A 24,568-nucleotide genomic window follows, 5' to 3' on the forward strand; every position below is an offset into this window, starting at 1 on the left:
GCCCCAGGTCCCTGCTCATGTTAGGGAGTGCCCTGACTCCCAGCAAGATGGCTCCTTCATAATCCAGCAGATGGGGTAGGATTCCCCTGTTGTCTGGCTGGATGTACTGTTACTGTATGCAGGCTGCTGGGTCAGACAATCGGCAGTAGGCTGTGGTTTTCACACCCCACACGTGCCAAGCATTATTATAACCATACCACCCAACTGTCCCACATTCAGTGGGACAGTCCTGTTTTTTTGGGACTGTCCCGCTGTCCCACCCATGGGCTGCAGTGTCCCGCAGTTGGGGGGGAGTTGTGGAAGCATACACTGCTGCTCTGCATAGCAGAGCAGCATGTACGCAGAGCGAGAATAGATGTGCGCATGCGCACAGTATCTTTCTACTTCAGGGTCCATAGGGTATCCACAGGATACCTTGGGGTGTAGGCGGATGATGTCAGACATTGGGCACCACAGAGTTAAAGTTTTCAGCCTCCCAGGATCCACTGGGATCTCCCTCCTATACCCTGCCTCTGAGCCAAGACAAACTAGTTTCGTAGGTGCACAGCTCGGAGTCGGATCACCATATAACAGAGGGGGGCTGTAATGGCCCCTGAAGTTCTTCAAGGCAGCTGTGGCTGCTCAAGATGAGCTGCACAGTACAGTCAGTCAGTACTGACATCTATGCTGTCCCTCCTTCACCCCGCCAGACCAGAATGCCGGTACTGATCCGGGGATGCTGGTGGGTGTCTGGGGTCACAGCTAGCGGTGACCCCGAATTACCCGGACTGTGGCCGGATTCAAGGGGGCAGGTAAGTGGCGGGGTCCCTTGGATAGTACACGCTGAAACACAGTCCAAAGTCCCCAGACAGGGGGCTCCCTGGGGACTGTCTGCACGTGGAGCCAGGTATTAACTTGCGCTTCCACTAGACCACCAGGGACAGCGGGCCGCGGCTGAGCGGCAAAGGTCTGGCATCCCAGGGGTTAATTGCATGTCAGGGGAGCTGCCTTCCCTGTCTCACAGCTGGCGCCTCCCCTGCTGCACAGTGGCTCCCCATAGCGGTCTGGCGGGCTGTGTAAGCACTCCCCCCCCTGGCCCACCTCCTCTCTGCTCCTCGGCGGCCATTTTCTAAGAGTGTGCAAACGCTGCTGGACGCTGAATTCAAGGTGGCATCGCGGTCCGGGTCCCCCCGCATACCTCTCCTGCGATTAAGGTCAGAGTATGCAGCACTGTTTCCTACCAGGCTCTGTGTCTGTGTAGTTGATCTCCGTGCTGGTACTGCAGGTGATTTATTTCTGTATTGTATGTGACTAATGGTGCATACACACGATCAGATTTTTCCTTCAGATATGAACGATAACGATTTAAAAATCGTTCAGTCGTTCATATCTGAAGGAAAATCGTTCATATCTGACATGCCTGAACGATGGACGATCAACGATGCGCGTTCCCGATGGTCAGATAACGATTTCTGATATCTGATGTGTTTGCAGTCAGACTTGGACGATTCCATTCATTTTAATGCAGTCAAAAATCGTTCAATCGTTCAAATCGTTCAAAACTTTGGTAAAATCGTTCAAATCGTTCAAATCGTTTAATCGTTCAATCGTTCATCTGACAAATCTGACAAGTCTGACAAATCTGACCGTGTGTACGCTCCATAACTGCTAACGCTGCTGCCTGTACTTTCACTTCTGACTTTCAGACATTTTACTATCCCTGTTCTTCCTCTGCTAAAGCCCTTGCGGTGAGGTGTTGCAGGGTGTTCATTGCCTCACTGTAAAAGCATTTATCTGTGAGGGGAGTCACATACACTGCGGGTATACAATCGGGAAGCCGGCTGCCGAAATCCTGACAGCTGGCTTCCTGACTGCTTTATCACGGCATGGGATAAATGACCGGCATCTATATCTAGACGCCTGTCATTTTCCCGATGCCGGGAGACTGGCGCCCGGCATCCCAATCGAAGGGATGCCAGGAGCGCCATGAGCAGACAGCCGCGGGAGGGGAGGGTTAGGTTTAGGGTACCCGAGGGGGACTTTGGGTTAGGCACCCCCCTGGGAGGTTTAAGGTTAGGCTACGGGGAGGGTTAGGGTTAGGCACCCCCGGGGGGGACTTAGGGTTAGGCAGCCCCCGGGGGACTTAGGTTCAGGCAGCGGGGAAGGGGAGGTTAGGGTTAGGCACTTAGAGGGGGGATTAGGGTTAGGAACTTGGGGGGGGAGGCTAGGGTTAGGCACCCTAAAGGAGGGATAGGGTTAGGGGATTAGGTTAGTATAGAATATACTTACCTTTAGGACGATCAGGATTTCCAGCGCTGTCGAGCTTCCTCTGCCGGGCTCTGCTAATCTGTCGGCCTGCCGATGCCGGGAATCGAACTGCCAGCCATGCGGCCGGCGGTATTTCATACCGATTCCACACTACATTACACTCATCATGTCTGAGAGTAAACGTGATTTTCCTCTTCAGCTAATGTGTACCACATGTAATGTACCATTAGCGGAGAGTGATGGAAACACTGAGGGGTTATGTAGGGCGTGTTATCTTATATCACACCCGATTTCTGTCACTGCACCTGTGCAGGAACCGCCCTAGGCTTGTTTTGCTAAGGCACTTACAACCCTTGTGGGCCAGCTAGCGACTCCCCCTACGTTCCCCCAGATGGGGTTATCACAGCAGTCGGTTGTGTCGTCACCCATGCAGGGCTTCCCCAGGCAGTTGCTGGTACCCCAGTGTCTCCCGCTTTCGCCCCCCCAGGTCTCGCAGGAGCCTGCGTGGGTGAATTCATTGTCCAATACGGTGCAACACCTGTCGGATGTTTTACAGGGGTAGTCATCATTGCAGCCTCCTAAGCGGCCTTTAGTGTCTCAGATGGCTCAGTATGATGTTGTCTGATGACAATGAGATGTCTGACTTTTCAGACCCGGAGCCCCTCCATACTAATAAGGCGGAGTCTAAGTCTAAAGTGTATATACCTGGCCTTATATGGGCAGTCCGTGCGGCCTTGGTCATTGAGGATGATAATTCCCCCGTGGCTAAATCTAAATACACCTTCTTTAAGGATGTTAAGGGAGATGCCACTGTATTTCCTCTATCTGGTCAGTTAGTGGATCATTTAGAGGAGGCGTGGAAAAATCCGGGTAAGCGGTACCAGCCTTAAAAACATTTGGCCTTTGCATACCCCTTTGCGGATAATTATTTTTTCAAGTGGGAAACTCCTCTGCAAGTGGACTCTCATGTCACATGCCTTGTGAAGAGTGATACATTGCCCATGCCCTCCATGTCCTCCTTAAAGGATGCTACAGATCGCAAGGTGAAAATATGCCTGAAATCCATTTATTCCCTTGCTGGGGGCGTCCAGACTGGCTATGGCTGTGTGTTGGGTGGCCAGAGCCATGGAGTGTTGGGCTGATAGCTTGGAGGCATCTCTGGACACTGACTCTTCACCTGAGCAGGTGGAGTTAGTGGGTAATCTCAGAAACTCAGCCACGTACATTAGTGAGGCAGCCTCGGATATAGGTCTCCTCACTTCCAGAATCTCCTCGGTAGCGGTGGCGGCTCGCCGCACCCTATGGTTGTGCTCTTGGAAAGCCGACACAAATTCCAAAAAGGTTTGGAATGCTTGCCTTTTAATGGACAGGTCCTGTTTGGCCCTGATCTGGACAAAATTGTGGCCACTATGGCAGCAGCTAAGTCTGCGTGTCTGCCATCGGCTACAGTCCCATCAGGGTCGGGTTCTTTGTCCTTTTGGCCCTATAGGGCCCTGGGTAAGTCCAATGTACAGTTCTTTCCGAGACAGTCAGGGGCCAAGAAATCTGCCAAGCCTAAGAAGCAGGCTTGGAGTACAAGATGTCCTGCTTCCAAGTCGGATGATAAGCCTTCCACCTGACAGGATGGGCCTCTCCTTGGGGGACCCCAAAGTGGGAGGCCGGCTTCTTCAGTTCGCACAGTGCTGGTGTCTCACCACCATGGACACTTGGGTAAAAGAAGTGGTCTCTCGGGCATATGCCCTCTCCTTCCGGCGGAGCCTCCCAGCCGATTTTTCACCACGGGCTGTCAGTCAGATCAAGACAAGGCCCTGGTATTCCGGAAGGTGTTACACTCTCTGCTCCAGGCTGGAGTTATAGTGGCGGTTCCATTGTCCCAGAGGGGATCGGGGTATTACTCCAATCTTTTTCTGGTACAGAAACCCAATGGTCTTACCGGCCCATCCTCAACCTCAAATCCCTCAACAATTCTTGAGGGTTCCTCTGTTCTGGATGGAGACCCTGCATTCCATCATTTTAGCGATGGAGCCTGGGGATTTTATGGTGTCGCTAGATATTCAGGACGCTTACCTGCATATCCCCATTGTTTCAGCACACCAATGTTTCCTCAGGTTTGCAGTGGCCGACCAACACTTCCAGTTTCAGGCACTGCCCTTTGGTCTGGCCACGGCACCTCGAGTGTTTACCAAAGTCATGGCAGTTATGGCAGCCCACTTGCAGATGCAGGGGATCCGCTTGTTGCCCTATCTGGACGACCTGTTGTTGGCAGGGTCTCCAGAGATACTTCAGTGCTATCTGCAACTGACAGTCTCTGTGTTGCAGACTCATAGCTGGCTGGTAAACTGGAAGAAGTCCTCCCTGGTTCCCTCACAGAGGATGCTCCATCTCGGAGCCCTGTTGGACTCCCAACAGAGGATCTTTGTGACAGAGGAAAAGATCTCTGCATTACAGGCAAAAGTACGCAGTTGCCTGCAGAGTTGCCGGGTGTCTAATCATTCGGCGATGAGGTTACTGGGATCCATGGTGTCGATGTTCGACATGGTGGAGTATGCCCAGTTTCACTCCAGACCTCTGCAGAAGTTGATCCTCTCCAGATGGAATGGGTTTCCCCATTGGATAAAGACACAGACAATGGTGCTTTCTCCAGAGGTACGTCTGTCTCTGGCCTGGTGGCTGCACACTGCTCACCTGAACAAGGGGCACCCCTTTTGGATTGCGGACTGGGCCCTTCTGACAATGAACGCCAGTCTCCGAGGCTGGGGAGCGGTGATGGGTCCGCACTTCTTCCAGGGAAGGTGGATGCCAGCAGAATCTGCGCTTCTGATAAACATCTTGGAACTTCAGGCAGTATTCAAAGCTCTCCAGCAAGCAAGACATGTCCTGCACGGAAAACCCATGCAGGGGTAGTCAGACAATGCCACCACAGTGGCTTGCATAAACCGCCAAGGAGGGACCCGCAGTCAGACAGCCCTGACGGAGGTGTCCCGCATTCTAGCTTGGGCAGAAGGCAATCTCCCTGCCATTTCGGCAGTGTTCATACCAGGAGTCCTCAACTGGGAGACAGACTATTTCAGCCATCAAGACGTGCATCCAGGAGAATGGTCTCTTCACCAGGAGGTGTTTCAACTCCTGGTGAACAAGTGGGGCCTTCCAGAGATAGACCTCATGGCCTCCCGACACAACAACAAGCTACCTGTGTATGGGTCAAGAACAAGAGATGCAGAGGCACTTCTGGTAGAAGCTCTGTTGGTCCGGTGGACCTTCCAGTTTGCGTACCACTTCCCTCTGTTCTCCCTTCTTCCTCAAGTGATTCGCAAATTCAAGCAAGAAGGTGGCATGCTGCTGCTGATAGCTCCAGCTTGGCCCAGATGGCACTGGTACTCAGATCTTCAGAGTCTCTCCTTAGACACTCCAATGCTGTTGCCTCTATGTCCGGACCTGTTGTCTCAAGGTCCTTGCCATTACCCGGACCTGGGTCGTTTGTCTTTGACGGCATGGCTGTTGAGACTTGAGGTCCAGGGGTTTTTCCAGGTCTGTAGTTAACACCATGCTCAGAGCTCGGAAGCCTGCATCTGCAAGAATTTACCATCGAGTATGGCATACTTTCTTTGAATGGTGTCACCCTAGAGCCTTTGATCCTCAGGTGTTCCGGATATCCAGGGTGTTGGCTTTCCTGCAGGTGGGCTTAGATCACGGTCTTCGCCTTGCTTCTCTGAAGCTGCAGGTTTCTGCCCTGTCAGTGTGGTTTCAATGTAGGATTGCTATTTTTCCTGATGTCCGCACCTTTCTGCAAGGTGTACTTCGTGTTCAGCCTCCCTTTGTTCCTCCAGTGGCTCCTTGGGATCTTGCTGTGGTCCTGAGGGCTCTCCAAGGACTGCAATTTGAAACACTGGGCTCAGTGGATTTGAAATGGCTTACAGCTAAGACTGTATTTCTTCTGGCCATTGCTTCAGCCAGAAGGGTTTCAGAATTGGGGGCTCTCTCATGTCGGCCTCCCTTTTTCATTTTTCATAGGGACACTCGCCCTGGTTTTCTCCCAAAGGTGGTATCTAGTTCCCACATTAACGAGGAAATCATAGTGCCGGCCTTTAAACCTCTCGGTTGGTGAGGCCACCTTAGATGTGGTACTGGCTCTAAGGATTTATGTTGACCGTACCAATTCTTTTAGGAAGTCGGACTCCTTGTTTGTCCTCTATAGCTTCCGTAAGAAGGGAGGGCCTGCCACTAAGCAAACTTTGGCAGGATGGATTTGCATGGCTATTTCTAAGTCTTATATTCATGAAGGCCTTCCTGTTCCATCCTCTGTTAGGGCTCATTCCACTAGGTCTGTGGGTCCTTCATGGGCAGCTCTATGTGGTGCCTCTGCTGTTCAGCTTTGCAAGGCAGCCACGTGGTCTTCTGTCCATACCTTTTAAGGTATTATGCATTCGATACCTTCGCCTCTCAGGATGCTTCCTTTGGGTGGTGGATTCCCCTTTCAGCACAGGAGCATCCCCACCCTTAAAGGATACTGCTTTGGGACATCCCCAAGGTATCCTGTGGATACCCTATGGACCCTGAAGTAGAAAATATGAGATATGGTAAGAACTTACCCTTGTTAGCTCTATTTCTACGAAGTCCATAGGGTTCCACAGGACTCCCGCCCTGTCTCACCTGTACTGCAGATGGGCTTTGTTCTGGTCACCGGTTTTTCCATCTCCTTCTGGTGAGAATGTGATTCCTGTGTGTTCCAGACTTTTTCTCCTCCTCCGGCCTATGGCTTGTTACATAACTGGTTTGCCTTGGCTTGGGGGCGGGGTATAGAAGGGGGATCCCAGTGCATCCTGGGAGGCTGAAAACTTGAACTCTGTGGTGTCCTATGTCTGACATCATCCGCCTATACCCCAAGATATCCTGTGGAACCCTATGGACTGGGGTCCCCCTTCTATAACCCGCCCCAGAGCCAAGGCAAACCAGTTATATAACAAGCCATAGGCTGGAGGAGGAGAAGAAAGAGAGAGAAGAAAGTCTGGAACACACAAGAATCACATTCTCACCAGAAGGAGACAGAAAAACGGTGACCAGATCAAAGCCCATCTGGAGTACAGGTTCGACAGGGCGGGAGTCCTGTGGAACCCTATGGACTTCGTAGAAATAGAGATAACAATGGTAAGTTCTTGCCATATCTCATATTATTCACAGTATGGGGGGAAGTCCGGGGGCAGCCCAGCATCTCGGAGATGCTGGGCACGCCCCTTAGCAATGTAAACAGGGCGTGCCGCTAGGTCACGCCCTTTTTTCACATAGGTCACACCCCTTTTCAGGAAAGCTTCGCCGCGTAGATGTCCCGAGTGGAACTCTGCAAAAGTTGGGAGGTATGTTATAACACTTACATGGCTTTGTGTGTTTATTTAGTGCATATACTGTATAGGTACTGTATGTGCATGTCTACGTGCAATTCTATGTCTAGGACTTTATATTGTGTATGTATGTATGTATTTATTCTTCCGCTACTTGTGAGTGGCAGAATAAATACATACATACAGGGCCGTAGAGAGCCTGGCCAGTCCCGGGTAAAGGAGGGGGCATGGCCTAATCGCTGGACGTGTGGCCACGACCCCTTGGAAAAAACACAAAAATATATCAGCCCAGCGCTAAGCAGGGGGGGCGCGATCAGTGTGATCGCTCCCCCCCACAGCCATAGGAGACTGCTCCGGCTGCTGCAGCCCAGCACAAGCTGTGTGCTGAGCTGCTGTGAGGGAGGGGGGGGCCACGCCGGGCTCCTCTAGCAAGTCCAGGCCTGGGTAAACTGTACCCACTCCCCCCCTCTCGTTGCCCATGTATACATACATACATACATACACAATATAAAGCCCTAGACATAGAATTGTATGTAGACATGCCCATACAGTACCTATACAGTATATGCACTAAATAAACACACAAAGCCATGTAAGTGTTATAATAATGCTGTGCATGTATGGGGTGTGACAACCACAGCCTATTGCCGATTGTGGCAGACTATAAATCTCTGACCCAGCAGCCTGCATACAGTAACAGTACATTAGCCAGACAATAGAGGAATCCTACCCCACCTGCTGGATTATGAAGGAGCCATCTTGCTGGGAGTCAGGGCACTCCCTAACATGAGCAGGGACCTGGGGTACTGGCAAGAAATCAGACATAGAGAAGAAGAGAAAGGAGAGTAAAGAAAGAGCTGAGATGAGAGAGAATGAGGACAGAAAGGAAGTGAAAGTAACATTAATACATAACCTGCCTGCAGCAGGAGCACGATCCTCACAGGAGAAAAAAGCTGAAAAGAGGCAGTCTCCTATCTGCAGCTATAACTAATAGTACATGCAGTAGTAGTTATGTGTTACATTACCATCATCAGCACAGCAAAGTTATTACACCACTGACTATAGTGTTAGCACTCACCTCCACTTTCCAGCTCTGCCACACTGTACAAGTAAGAGGGGTGGGCCGCGCTTATTTATATGGTGCCACAAGTGTTCCGCAGCGCCTTACACAGTACATAGACAAATAAGTAACCATTGACTTACAATACAATACAGGACATGGATAAACATTGCTATATTAGCAACCTTTATGCCCGCATAAGCAGCCAAGTGTTAGTTACCCTAGTGGGGAGTAAGAGATAAATTAAATTACAGTAGGGAGAAGCACATGAAGGTAGAGGGCCCTGCTCGAAAGAGCTAACATTATTTAAGGGAGGGGATGACAAACAGGAGTGACACAGATGGGGTAGGCGGGGAGAAAGGAAGATGTAGCAGCAAGTTAGGATGAGAGCAGGAAGGCTTTAATGAAGTAGTGGGTCTTAAGAGCTCATTTGAAAGATTGTAGAGAGGTTCAGAGTCTGATGGGGAGAGGGAGGGAGTTCCAAAGGTGAGGAGCAGCATGGGCAAAATCTTGGAGGCGGGAGTGGGAGGAAGTAATCAATTGGCATGAAAAGTGGCGTGTACTAAGTGAACAAAGAGGACTGACAGAAGAGTGAAGGGAGATGAGATCAGAGATGTAAATGGGAGAAGATAGGGTGAGGGCTTTGTAAGTGAGTGTGAGAGCCTTGAATTGGGTTCTGAAAGGGAAGGGGAGCCAGTGGAGGGCTTGTAGGAGAGGGGAGGCAGATGTAGAGCCTTTGGAGAGGAAGATGAGCCGAGCAACAGCATTTACCACAGACTGGAGAGGAGAGAGATGGGATTTGGGGAGGCCAGCTAGGAGAAGGTTACAGTAGTCCAATCTGGACATGACCAGTGAATGTACAAGGGTTTTGGTAGCATCCTGGGTGAGAAAGGGTCTGATCTAGGAAATATTCTTGAGATGGAAATGACAGGACTGCGAGAGGTTCTGAATGTGTGGCTTGAAGGAGAGGGAAGAGTCCAGGATGACTCCAAGACAACACACTTTGGGACTAGATGAGATAGTTATGCCATCTATTAATAAAGAAGTAGTGGGACATGATGTTATGTGGGAGGGTGGGAAGACTATCAGCTCAGTCTTAGACATATTAAGTTTGAGAAATCGCTGGGACATCCAGGAAGAGATAGCAGAGAGACAGTTAGAGATATGAGTCAGTAGAGAGGGGGACAGATCAGGTGAGGAGAGGTAGATCTGAGTATCATCAGCATAGAGATGATAATGGAGGTCAAAAGAGCTGATGAGTTTACCTAGAGAATACGTATAGAGAGAGAATAGGAGAGGTCCAAGAACAGAACCTTGGGGAACACCTACTGTAAGAGGCTGTGGGGGGGAGGAATCGTCATGAGAGGAAACAGAGAAGGAACGTTCAGAGAGGTAGGAGGACAGCCAGGAGAGAGCAGTGTCACGTAGACCAAGGGAGTGAAGAATATGCAGCAGTAGAGGGTGGTCCACAGTGTCAAAAGCAGCAGAGAGGTCGAGAATGAGCAGGGAGTAGTGGCTCTTGGATTTTCCAGCAAGGAGGTCGTTGCAGACTTTTCAGAGGACAGTTTCAGTGGAGTGTAGAGAACGGAAGCCAGACTGAAAAGGGTCAAGGAGGGAGTGGGAGGAAAGAAATGTGGTGAGGCGGCTATAAACAATACGCTCAAGGAGTTTGGAGGCAAAAGGGAGGAGAGAGATTGGTCAGTAGTTAGAGAGAATGTTAGGATCAAGGTTAGGTTTTTTAAGAATGGTGGAGACAAGGGCATGCTTGAATGCAGAAGGAACAGTGCAAGAAGAGAGGGAGAGATTAAGGAGGTGGGCAAGATGGGAGCAGGCAGAAGGAGAGAGGTAGCGGAGGAGGTGGGAGGGGATAGGGGAAAGGTGGAAGGGGGGTAGGACTGGATAAGGGCCTTAACTTCCTCTCCAGTCACAGGGGAGAAGGATGTCAGAGTCGGTAAAATGGATGGGGAGGGGTGATCCAGGAAAGGAGGAGGTGGAGAGCTGGGGGACTGGTTGGATATGATGTCCTGACGTACAGAATCAATTTAGATGTGAAATATGTAGCAAACTCAGTGGCAGAGAGCAAGGAGGGGAGGAGGGGGTGGGCAGAGGACGGAGTTGTAGGTGGAAAAGAGACGCTGGGGATATGAGGACTGGGAGGAGATGAGATTCTTGAAATATGACTGTTTAGAGAGGGAAAGGGCAGCACTGTAGGATGACAGCATGAATTTGAAATTGAGAAAATCTGCCTGAGAGCGTGATCTTCTCCACTGTCACTTGGCGGTTCGTGAATATTTTTGCAGGTCTTTGGTGCATTTGGAATGCCAGGGTTGAGGTGTGGATTTGCGAGGGTGAGTAGTGATCGCCAGAGCAACAGAGTCAAGAGCAGAAGTAAGGGAGGCATTGTATAGGGAAGCAGCTTGTTCAGCGCAGGAGAAAGAGAGGATAGGGGAGAGAAGTGAGTCAAGTAGGGAAGAAAAGAAAGCAGTGTCAATAGCTTCAATGTTACGCTTAGTGATGGTGGCTCTGGGAGGTAGAGGAGGGGAGGGAGAGAGGGATAGGTTAATTGAGAGGAGGTGATGGTCAGAGAGGCGGAATGGGGAATTGGAGTAGGCAGAAATATCACAACAGTGAGTGAATACCAGATCAAGCAAATGCTCACTCGCATGGGAGGGTGAGGAGGTCCATTGGGAGAGTCCAAATGAGGAAGTGAGGGTGAGTAGTTTGGAGGCGGTAGATTCTGTGGGGATATCAATAGGAATATTGAAGTCACCGAGGATAATAGAGGGAAGGTCTGAGGGAGAGAAAGTAGAGGAGTGATGGGGTGAGGATAGGGGACTGACGGGAAGTGGGCAGGTTCAGCAACATGATATTAACAGGAGTACCAATGCTTGCAGGTAGAATATGAGGAAAAAGGGGTACACGTGCGCTCCTGCTGGGTGTGTGTGATACGATGGTATGGGGGAATTGGCTGGGGAGGGGGGGGCAAGGGGAATGTGGGGAGGGGAGATGGAGAGGAGAGGGGTTTGTGTATTGGGGCTAAATGGAAGCTATGTTAGTGGGTGTGTGGGTGAGAAAAAATGAGGCAGACAGTAAGTGTGGAATCTAACCTGTTTTATTCGGTAAGACACAGTGCTTCCCTATGTGGTTCCATTATGGGGTGTGGGGATGAGCAGATGGCTCTGTGCGATCCTCGGTTGGGGAGTGGGTAGACCATTTGAGGGGGCTGCTATCCAAGCGGTCCTTACTCCTGCACATTCCCCTGCTGGACCTATGGTCTCAGTCTTCCGGAACCGGGATGCATGGGGTGTTGTTCAAGTCCTGTAGCTTGTGCAGTTGGCGGCATCCCGCACTGTCTCTGGGACCTGTTTGACCTACCGATAGGTGGAGTGATGTCTGTGGTGCTGTGCAGCACAAGCTGTGGTCCCAGATGCTGGCCAGGTGTTGCGTTGCACCTCTGTGAGCCCCCGGGGTGCCTGGCAGATGGGCGCCCGTCGATGTCCTGCTGTGGGCTGTAGAGTGATGCAGAGAGCCGCGGTGTGGTGCTGCCCCATGGTCCCGTGGAGTCAGTCTACTGTGCTGTATGCACTGCCAGAGCGGGCAAGGGGGACCCAAGGTTTGCCGGGTTGTACAGTGCTGGATCCTCTGTGGCCTGGATTCGGTGTAGCAATAAATGGTTGATTAAAGTTCTTGTAGTGGTGGTGAGTGTAGGTGGCTTGATCTTCAACGCATTTCGGCCTCAGGGCCTTTTTCAAGGAGTCATTGAAAAAGGCCCCGAGGCCACCCTGGCAGTGCATACAGCACAGTAGACTGACCCCACGGGACTGTGGTACAGCACCACACTGCAGCTCTCCACATCACTCTACAGCCCACAGCAGGACATCAATGGGTGCCCGTCTGCCAGGCACCCCGCGGGCTTGTGGAGATGCAACACAACACCTGGCCAGCATCTGAGACCACAGCTTACGCTTACACAGCTACCGGTAGGTCAAATAAGTCCTAGAGACAGTGCGGGATGCCACACTGTACTCCTGCTTTTCCTTCTCAGCAGCCCTGCTTATATAAGAGAGCCGTGATTGGCTGGCACTGTCATGTGCTTTTCAGTATATGTTATATCCATTTCAGCATATGTCATATCCATTTCAGCATACGTCATATCCATTTCACTATATGTCATATCCATTTCACTATATGTCATATCCATTTCACTATATGTTATATCCATTTCACTATATGTCATATCCATTTCACTATATGTCATATTCATTTCACTATATGTCATATCCATTTTAGCATATGTCATATCCATTTCAGCATACGTCATATCCATTTCACTATATGTCATATCCATTTCACTATATGTCATATTCATTTCACTATATGTCATATCCATTTTAGCATATGTCATATTCATTTTAGCATATGTCATATCCATTTTAGCATAGGTCATATCCATTTCAGCATAGGTCATATCCATTTCAGCATAGGTCATATCCATTTCAGCATAGGTCATATCCATTTCAGCATAAGTCATATCCATTTCAGTATAGGTCATATCCATTTCAGCATAAGTTATATCCATTTCAGCATAAGTCATATCCATTTCAGCATACGTCATATCCATTTCGGCATACGTCATATCCATTTCGGCATACATCATATGTTATATCCATTTCAGCATACGTCATATCCATTTCAGCATACGTCATATCCATTTCAGCATACGTCATATCCATTTCAGCATAAGTTATATCCATTTCAGCATAAGTCATATCCATTTCAGCATAAGTCATATCCATTTCAGTATACATCATATCCATTTCAGCATAAGTCATATCCATTTCAGTATACATCATATCCATTTTAGCATAAGTCATATCCAGAAAGCAATAATTTAGGTATATGACATATCCAGAAAGCTGTAATTTTGACTTGAACGGCCCCTCATAGTGCTCCCTAGGAGTAGATAAATACAACACTAATACAACAATAACAGAGCTCCTATTGTGAGGGGCACACCTTGTTGGAATTCTAAAACATAGCTTTTAATTAATTAATTAAAATAGAACAATCAAAGGCACAACATACTGTAATGACATACTATAATTAATTAAATAAATGAATATATGTCCCCAAAAACTCTGATGAGTGCTGGACATAGGGTAAACAAATCACAATTAATAAGACGAGTAGGAAAACCCATATAAAGAAAAAAATGTGCAGAAAAGGTGTCAGTATAGTGATAAATAGTAAATATTCACATTAAAAAGTGAATATTGGTGAAAATATTAAAAGAATAAACAAAAATATATGGTTAAATATATACAGATTAGAATTGCGCCAAGAGAAAGACCGACCTTAGACCACAAAAATATATATGTACATAAATCCATGAGGAATTCCTCAGAGAACTGAGGGCCTGATTCAGACCCACTCGCGAGCGGCTGTCCGCTCGCAAGTGGGTCGATGGTGTGCACTGAGCATGCGCACGACGGAGGGAGCTCCGTCGTGCGCATGCGCCAGACGCGACGAGCGAAGGACTTTCCTTCGCTGGTTGTGTCTGATCAAAGGGGGCGTGCTGTCGATGTTGATTGACAGCACGCCCCCTTTGGTGGGCGTGCCGGGGGCGTGCCTCCCAGACGGGGGCGTTCCCAAGGGAACGCCTACTGTCAGAAGCCGGCCCACTGACATCACTAGTGATGTCAGTGGGAGTGATTTTGGCTCTGATAGAGCCAAAATCACTCCGGGCCTTGCGGTTGAGAAACTCAACCGCAGGCTCCGGCTCGCAGTGTCAAGACCATCGCGACCATCAACCTGCACGCTCGTATAGGCTGTGGGTGGTGACCCACAGCTATACGAGCGTCCAGGAGGACGCTCCATTTTTATGGAGGACGGCCCTCATTCAGAGCGTGCGCTCTGCTCAGAGCGTCCGGCTCTGAATGAGGGCCTGAGATTTAAATAACACAGTTCCTGTAAAGAGTGTAATTTGGATCAATATCCCACAGAAGAAAAAATCAAAAGCTGTGCATTTACAGTACATGCACTGGGATCTTCTTTCGACAGTCATGCAGTGCATCAGACTGGGGATGAGAGTCCCATGCTAATGGCACAGTGAAAGCTAGAGACAGGCTGCTTCTGCTGCCAGTACCAAAAGGCGGGACACTGGTCCAGTTGCTTAGCAGCACAGGATGGAGCTGACCGCTTTGACTGGTGAGAGAGCAGCAACAAGAACAAGTACCTGGTAGTTGATAGTGGCTGATCCCTAATGGTTCAAGGTCAGTTGGTGCTGGGGTCCCCTGTACGCACAGGGAAAACCCATGAGCGATGCCTGATGCGCTTCGCCGTCGCTTCTTCAAAGGAAACTCTTTTGGTACTGGCATCAGAAGCAGCCTGTCTCTATCTTTCACTGTAACATTAGCACGGGACTCTCATCCCCAGTCTGATGCACAGCATGATTGGTGAAAGCAGATCCCAGTGCATCTAAATGCACAGCCTTTGATTTCATCTTCTATGGGATATTAACCTTTTTACCCTGTCAACCATTTGTACCTGTCGACCTTCTTACATGTCGAGCTTGTGTGTTTCGATCTTTTGTCCCTGTCAAACTTTTTTCTGTCTAACATTTGGAGCCAAATGTAATAGGGTGAGAGTTTAGAAAATGTGAGAGAAAACTCTCAGATTTTTAAACTCAGCCAATGTAATAAAGTCATAGAACAGGCAAACTTGCATGTTTTTCAGACTCAAAACTCTCAAGATTTAAAATCTCATCCAGATGTTTCCTGAATTGAAAATACAACTCAATCAATGTATTAGTGTGAGAGCTTTACTGCTAAACTCTCACATTTTCTAAACTCTCACCCTATTACATTTGGCCCTTTGTGTCTACCTAGACATTGTCTATCTAATTACTGTCTATCTCTTATGCCACACCCAGTAATAACATCATGTCATGGAAACAGGTTTGGGTTTGGTGCACTGCCTTTGATAATGGCAGAACAGACGTTCAAGATGACCAGCGATCTGGCCGGCCAGGCATGTCCACCACAGATGACAAAAAGGCTGCTTAAAAGTTTTCTCATTAAATAATGCCCATATAATTCCTGAAGGGGAGATCCCCTGTAAATGCATTTGATAATTATTACATCTTGTGGCCATGGGAAAGGATGGTGTCTGATTTCACTGGCAATGAAATTACCGGTATGTATAATGGAATTATTCACAGTCCTTGGTGGCATGCAGTAGCCGATGCAGAAATTCTCAGGGCTGTGGTGTTCCACTGGAAAATTATTGTAACAGCAAAGTAAACAGGGATTTGATGAAGTCCAAAGGTCCGTATAGCCAGTGAGTGGATTGGAGTAGCTCTATAGGTCTAAAGGCTCAACGCGTTTCACTGGCTCAAATCGCATCCAGCTTCCTCAGGAGCATAACCGGTAATTTCATGGCCTAAGCGACATTTAAAGTCATATATCTCCATTTCAGCCAGCACATGACTGTGTAATATATGGAAGGAGTATCCATTAAGGAATTACCAATATGGTTCATCTATACTAATACTGTATGTGGCAATTTTAGTAACATATTTTATGTACCTACAATGCATCATAGGATTGTTGCAATTTATAAAATTTTCTTAATTGTGATATCAACTGTCCATTGGTATTTGTTCGAATAGTTTCCTATTTAGTATCGCTGGTATTCCTTTCTTTTTCATTCTCATATTTGCATTAGGGGCTTACATCCCTTATATACAAGCAGCTCTCTGACAGCGCTTAGGTTTATTGTGTGTTTTGACACATTTGTATTTAAATTTATTTAAGTCAATTTAATTTGTATTTTTATTTGATATTTGTGTTGTATTTAATTACTGAAATTGACAGTTTGACGTTCGCATTTATTAATAACTGTCAAGACAATATTTTCTCTTGTGCTATTGACATATATCTAGTGTAAATTAGACTGTTTTTGAGCTTGACACATCTTAAGATACATCTAATTCAAGATATTGCTTGCACCTAGATGCCTTTTTGTTCAGGTACGTTTTTTACCTTTATACTGTACATTCAGAAAAATGTGTCCACTTCTAATGAGCCCCTATACTGTAAAAAGTAAATAACTGATTATCCAAACGGTATTCTTTTAAAATATATAAGGACACAGGGGCTGATTCAGCAGAGGATGAAGGGTTTTCACGTAGGTTCCTGATTATCGGGAATCTGCATGCGCAGGACCCATTCTGCGCATGTGCAGGACAGGTTCTGTGAGATTGCACGCAGGCTCCCCAGTGCCTCTACCTGACTGACAGGCAAAGGCGTTTGTGGGGCAGTGCAGGTGCGAGAACAGTCTGTGTTCCCTGAAATCGCCGGCTCCGGGAGGGAAACTGGCCAGCTGGCCAGCCTGCGTTACCCATAGTCACGATGTTGATCCCAGACTGTTACCTCGGTCGCTGCGCTGGGATCACAGATGCTGACAGGAGGCATCTCTTCACTTCACACACTTCCTGCAGTATTTGAATTTTAGCAGGACGGAATTGCAAAGCCTCTTGTGTGCGGCTTTGCAATTCCATCCACTGCTGAATCAGGCCCACAGAACATTGTTCCCAATTCCCTTCTTAACAGTTTACTGTCCTACCCTGACTATTCAGCATTTCTGTAGCCAATCTGTTATCACTTACACTAGCAAGTCTATCTCACAGCTGTACATTTAGCCTTTACTTACAGCCTTCAACTAATTTTCCAACCATCCATCTCTATTATGTTTCTGCTGAGTATTTTAAAATCAAGGTAGTGTTTATTAGGCAATATTTCACCTTCACCTACTGAAATATCCACCTCGCCAGCAAAATAAGCTAGCAGGCGATGTAACATTATATTCTTCCTTGTTTTGAAGTTTCCTAGTGAGCAAGTTGTTGCAAAAAAAAAAAAAAAAACATATTTAAGGAACATTTATTTCAAATTAAATATGAAATAAACAACAGATCTCAGACAGAGCTGTAGTTAGGCAAACTAAAACTACAGTAAATAATCGGGGTGGCCAGAAATTTGTGGGCCCCACAGCGACATTTTGCAGGGGCCCCCAACATAAAACTGGTTACACATTATAAGATATATCATTCCAACGTGGATCGGAACGATATACTATATGGATCGCAGTGACGTAAGTTCATCTCAGATGCCCGGAGGCAAGTTCTTATTTGGTGCCCCTCCATCACAGCCGCTTACACTGTATGGAGGAGTGAGACAGAGCGTTGTGGGTGAGGGGCGCAGGACTTGTCATACTGACAAAAGAAGCTACTGAGGAGCAGCAACACCAATGAGTAGTGACAGACTATAGATAGACGGAGGCGGCAGCTGATGGTCTGACATGGAGCTCTCCGCTAGTGTATAAAGGCCTCTCATTTGCCAGGAAGAGGTGCCATGTATTGGGCCGCCGTGACTGTACACTACAGCCCTAAGTGGGGTGAATATATTGTGGGCAATGGAGGAGGTGCCCCTTCAGTGCTTGAGCCTGGCGGCAGGCGCCTCCATTATCTCCCACAGTTCTGACCCTGACGGATCATATATAGTTTGTACGCCTGATTGCGCGTGCAAGGCGGTCATTCATCGCATTGTTCCATCTGCTATGCTGCACGATAGAACGATGCAATGAAGGATGCAAAGCTGCTACGTGCAGCATGGAACGATACATCGCACAGTTGTACACCAGATCCTGCAGTGTGTACACAGACGGCGTGATAATCATTACAATATGTTGCTCCGTCGGTGTGGTACACATCATATAGTGTGTACCCAGCTTAATACTTCTAGCGAGAGACACCTCTCTTTGCAGCAATTGTTCATTTTATGAACCTTAGTAGTGCTGTAGTTCACAGTATGCCACATTTTGTAGTGCTGCCAGTACACATTATACCACACAGTTCCCCTAATTCACATCATGCCATAGTGTCCCCAAAACATATTATGCCACACTGAGGTGCCCACAGTTAATTTAATACCACATTTTAGTGCCCCAGTTCATATTATGCCACATTGTATTGGCCCCAATTCATATTATGCAACGTTGTAGGGCTCCCTGTTAATTTAATGCCACATTGTAGTGCCCACAATTCATATTATACCACACTGTATTGCGCACAGTTCATACTGTGCATCATTACAGTGCCCCTGCTCATATTATATAACATTACAGTGCCCAGTTATGATTATGCCACATTACAGTGCCCCCTTTCGATTATACCATCTACTACACACATCACTCACTGAAAATGGAATGTCACCCAACTGCTTAGCAGGCACTTCTGAGAACTTGGTAGACAACTATATGCCCTGGCCTTGGGCCCTCTAAACCACTGGGCCCCATAGCAATGGACCCACCTGCACACACTATAGCTACGCCCATGCATATAATGAAACCATGTAAGAGATAATAAAGAGAAATCCTCAGTGCTGTCCTGAAGTGCAAATGTGTACCTAGTGCTGTCTTCTTTAATTCTGTTTCCCAAACTTGTATAGGCAAAGTATACAGTACATAACATATGGTGTCGCACCAGGCAATGTTCTTAGTGAGAGATGGATTCTGCACTTTTCTAAATGTTAAACCGGTCAACTTTATATGTTGGTAGTATACAAATACAATCAAATATCATTGAAATGATTCCCATCACAGAAGAGAAAAATAATACAGTTGTAAAATCAGTGTTTGGAATAAGTATATATAGCCATAGATCATTAGTAATACATCATTTAAATCTTCTTATAAATATATCCATGTAAGAGGCTTCTACTGTAGTTATACACCAAACTATTCATATTGTGTGTGCTTTGTAATGCGAGTGGTTTATTTTTTAGCTACCTGGCTCTTACCAACTATTTCTTTCCCAGAGAAAATCATTATTTATTATAACAAGGTTTGTGTGGTTATTGGGTGCAAAACTATTCATCGTTTTCTGCAATGTGACAGTGCAATCACAATATCTAGAAGGGCATCTACTAAACAAGCAATTGTGTATCCCTCACACACCTCTGCCCTCCCTCTCCTCCATGTAATGACAAGATAAAAAATTAAAGAGATCAATGTAAACAAAATGAATATATTGTAGAACCATGCTATGCTGTCCTCTGTTGCCCCAGACATACCCAGTGTACTTTTGTGTTTATCAGCCATGTTCATCAATGTGTCAGTCAATCTGATCTACAATATTTGTACACTGTCATCTTGTGCTAGTTTCCAAAAAGCATGCTACAGTAAGTGAGGTAAAAATGAAAACTGCTTTAGCCTACATGAATAGTAAAAGAACATTGTTTTTTTTTTTTTTCTTAAATGTAAATGAAGGGCTAGGGACAAGAGGATAGCTAGAGCTATGGGAGCCCCGTAGGAAAATTTCCATGGGACCCCCATAGATTTAGCTATGCCCCCCCCCACGCTGCAAACACTACTCACCTCCTGAGCCCAGCAGAACCTCTCTCCTTACTGATAGAGATGGCTAGTGAGTGAGTGTCTCAACACACTGACTTGAATCATTCAGATGAGTGAATGATTCAAGTCAGTCAGTGTTTGGTGAGCCGAGACACCCACCTCCCCTAGCCTCTCTGTCAGTGGTAGCTAGTGAATGGCAGCTCCGCCCCCTACACTGCTGATCTGACCTGATCATACTTCTGTACTGTATGAGATCGGCAGTGTAGGGGGCGGAGCTGTCAGCGACTCACTCTGAGTCGTGCAGCTACTGCCAGGGCTCAGGGCAGTGCACAGGAGAGTCAGTGAGAACCCTGAGCTGTAGTGCTGGGCTGCGGGGGGCGGAGCTGTCAGCGACTCACACTGACCCGCTGGCTCCCCTGCTGACTCCAGCGCTTGCTCTATCTAAAGAGCCGTGTCTCGAGACACTGTCTCGAGACACTTCACTGAGTTGAGCCATGAGGCTCAACTCAGTGCAGTGAATCGATCTGCCCATCCCTACTTACTGATGCTGGGAGGAGGCGTGGCCATGGTCTGGGGATGTCCCAGCATCAGAGAGGAGAGTCATCTCAGAGTAGAGATTGGAAACGAGGGCGTTCCGGAGTTGCTGCTGGTCAGTCTGACAGGGGGTCCGCAGCGTTAGTGATCCCTGCAGCAAATTGCTTCCTATTCACAGGCTGAAGTGTGCCTGTGCCTTAGAAACAGTTCACAGGAGGTATCAGAAGTCACTTCTCTCACTTTAATGCAGCTGAGGTGACCTGGGTGTCGGAGGAGGCAGGACAGAGAGGCACTGCAGGCCCCATTGCAACCACACCCCCTGCACCCACGGTAGCTAAGACTCTGGCTAGGGATGTGGGGTAGATTTTCAAAGGACCAATGAACAGCAAAATTGCATAGTCATAAGGCAAAAATTAACTGCAATTGTAAAGTGCAACAGTATAAATGATAATAATTATATCCTTTGCCCTTTCCACTCTGTCACGCACCATCCCTGCTCTATCCCCGTTGTGTACTTACCCCATTGCTCCCAGCGCAGAGTTTATCTCTGTCCACTCAGGCAGGGTCTATCCCATCGCAGCAGTGAGAGCCAGTGGGGAGGAGCACGTACCTCCAGCACCCACTGCTCATGCCAAAGATGAGACACACCTTAGCCCATTATTATATAGATTATGATTATTATTGTAATTATTTCCATTTGACTATCATTTATGTTTCACATTTTCCAGGTTGACGCACATGGGAATATTCTGCTGACAACACTGGAAATCCGAAATGAAGTCAGTGGATCAGAAGTCTTAACTAGTACCATCGATCCACGAGCCACCATGTTCTCATACGATAGTGCGAGCATCCAGTACCGGAAGCCAATCTCCAACAGAGATATGTACAGCAGAAGTACCTTGGATAGGCACATCGTTCACAAAAAAGGGCGCTTAAGGAGAAGTGCCTCTCAGATTAAAATTAAAATTCCTGATTTGACTGATGTGAATGGCATAGACAGATGGTCAAGGATGATATTCCCTGTTGCATTTTCTTTCTTTAATGTTGTGTATTGGCTTTATTATGTACACTAACTTATGCAGTTAGATCACCTTTTTGAAGACACTAGCTCTATTTTTCTGATCCTGAAGGAACTGCATTAGCAATAGTGCTGCAAATTCAAGGTAAGATATTCAGCCATTAAAATGATTTTAGTGTTTGAACACTGCATTTAATTTTCAAACAGTAGGTTCTTTAGAAAGAAAGAACTTTACTTTTGCTGAAAAAAAAAAGTTTGCGGTCTTCTTAAATGAAGATAAAAATGATTCCAATACATTATGGTAAGAAAAAGCTTTATAAATATATTTCACATCGTGTTTCAGCCTTAACCTCTTGGCTGCAAGAAATAAAAAAACCCAGCAACACATTGCAGGGAAGGGGTTAAAACGACATTCTGCACATATTTTATACATTAAATAGGTTTAGCTGTAATGTCTTTTTTACACATCCAGTCATTGTATTTTTACTACACAGAATTACCATTAAAGTCAAGTTGAGGTTTACAGTTACACATCAACTCTTTTGGTAATCTGACACCATACACATGGACGTGCAGTGAGTGTCATCATTTTCATAATCATCATTAAGAGCCAAGTGGCAACCTAGGGCATAACCTTATTGAGAAATAGGACATCAGGATCAAGATATTTAAGAACATACATGTTAAACTTTGAAGAAGTGCCAAGTAGAATAATGTCCTTTGATCTAAGAGACTGACCTTGAAAAACTCAGACTTATTCGAAGGTCAAAAGTGTTCACTGCCAGAATTCTTAGCAACTGCCTGAAAACTACAGAAGGAAACAGTTATATGGACCAAACTTCCATGCTGGCTTTGTATTGAAGAGACAGGAGCGTAGTCGGGGGTATCATCTAGAACCGATAATGGGACAAATTGTTTTGGCACCCAATCCAAACATGCCAAACTGTGCCTGTCCTTTGAGACCTTGAAATATACACAAGCCTTAATTGCAGCATAGCAATGTTCTGGGGCTGTAATTGTATCCTCCTGTAATTTCTGGTGGCCTTAAGTGAATCTGACAAGCCATGGAAGAGCATGGAAACGTGCTTGCTAACGGTGGTCAGGTGTAGACACAGTTTCCCTGCTTGTGCTCCAAAGCAGAAAAGAAGCGGATTGTAGCATTTGCTGGACCTGCACCTCAAAGCCTTGTTGAGTCTAAAAAAGCTGCCTTCTACCTTTCCCTCATCCCGGCATTGACTATAAGCCATTTATAGTAAAAGAAATAGACAACTGATCGTATTTGCTGTAGTTATTATTCTTAAGGAAAACTGTGAAATTCTAATTTCCTGGATAATACAGTAATGGAATAGTTTTGACAAGACACAAGTGAAGTTGACCAGACCCCTCATGTCACTGATATGGTCCCTGTTTGATTTGTTTATCAGATATATGCCCATGCGGACTAACCAATTGGTTTCCACCATTACCATCATGATTCACTTAGATGAACAATTTCCATCTTGTCCCATTAAACTAAAAATGTTATGTATAGACGCAGGATTAGAAATGCATTGTTCTTGTATTCCATTTTCCACTATTATCAACTTATAGTCTTGATACATAATTGAATCATGTACATGTATATATTTGTAAAAATGTACACTAGGGGCCACTTCATATTCTTTTTTTTAATCGCTGCCCTATCAATGAAGAATATATGCCCTTTGGGGCAAAATTGAACCAGGGTTGGGGGCGGGGGGGTTTGCAGTAATTTAATCAGTTGCTAATAATTTACATGTCGATATTTTGCAAAGTTATTAATATACATAAACTACAAGGGTATTTAATATACATTAGGGACATGAACATGAAATGTACACATAGCCAGGAGAAATAAACTTTTTTACAGAAGACTTTACAGTTTTGCCAGAGTTGTAAATATAAGTCGCAAAAATATAATTTGGTTGAGCGACATTTTATGCACTTATTCGGGTTCCTCTTTATGCACCATCCCGATATGTCATATTATGGGGGCTATGTACTAAGCCTTGGTGACAGATAAAGTGGATGGAGATGAAGTACCAACCAATCAGCTCCTAACTGTTACTTTACAGGCTGTATTTGAAAAACTACAATTAGAAGTGATTGGTTGGTACTTTATTTCCATATACTGTATCTCTCTCCAAGGCTTAGTACACAGACCCCAATATAATTTAAACATAACCATCTTCTACAACTACTGTACAATAATTTTTTTTGCCGCCTATCATATAAAACGCTATGAAGCAAACCAGCATTGTCTTTTACTACATTGGTGCAAGATTTACACCTGAAATCAAAATATAATTTTATATTTTCATTCAGTGGACCTAATGACAATTTTAATACACTTTCTTAATATTTTCAAAATATAAAATAACATGTTTATAATATATTGATATATTGGTCCAAATAAGAAGCTAGAACCATATTTTATTGCAAGGTATCTGGACTGTTGGACTAAGAAAATCAAAGACAATCATGAAGCAGACTGCCATAAAAGATGCCGTATTTATGGGGATCTGGCATTAAGGTTCTCTGGACTCTATAATGTCCTGCCGTAGTCTTGCAAACAATGAACGCTTCTCTTTTACCTATATTTCCTGTTATTATCAAGAGCAAATAGATTCATACATAGGTTTATGCGCAGATAATTGCCAGCACTGGGTATGGAAGATATATTTCCCTTTCAGCTGCATTTATTTTCTGTATTGATGATACCCAATCACTAAGGAAGGACACATGTGCCAGACTGGAAGAATTTAAGTAGAAGCTCATTTAGCATATTCTTTATCCAACTGTTGTGTCAAGCCCTTAGGCTGCCTACCTGTAGTGCAAATGATCCTTACCAACTGAATGTCCTGATAGACTGTGTAGGGTCTGCAGTATGACCAAACTGAAATATAAGCTGTGACTTACCTGATCCCACAGGTGGTGGAGAGG

At 46.2% G+C, this 24,568-nt stretch overlaps 1 protein-coding gene across 2 annotated transcripts in view; it reads left to right on the plus strand.

The window, feature by feature from the left end:
- GABRB1 (gamma-aminobutyric acid type A receptor subunit beta1) overlaps positions 1-21,684 on the plus strand; it is a 594,351-nt gene extending 572,667 nt beyond the window's left edge. For both annotated transcript variants that reach the window (XM_088450554.1, XM_088450555.1), the window contains exon 9: positions 21,315-21,684. In XM_088450554.1, the coding sequence (XP_088306680.1) occupies positions 21,315-21,662 (348 nt within the window). In that variant the 3' untranslated portion in view covers positions 21,663-21,684. The remainder of the gene's footprint in view (positions 1-21,314) is intronic.
- The last annotated feature ends 2,884 nt before the right edge of the window (positions 21,685-24,568 follow it).

This window comes from Taudactylus pleione, unplaced genomic scaffold, assembly GCF_031769625.1.
Source record: "Taudactylus pleione unplaced genomic scaffold, aTauple2 ptg000519l, whole genome shotgun sequence".
NCBI classification, from domain to species: Eukaryota; Metazoa; Chordata; class Amphibia; order Anura; family Myobatrachidae; genus Taudactylus; species Taudactylus pleione.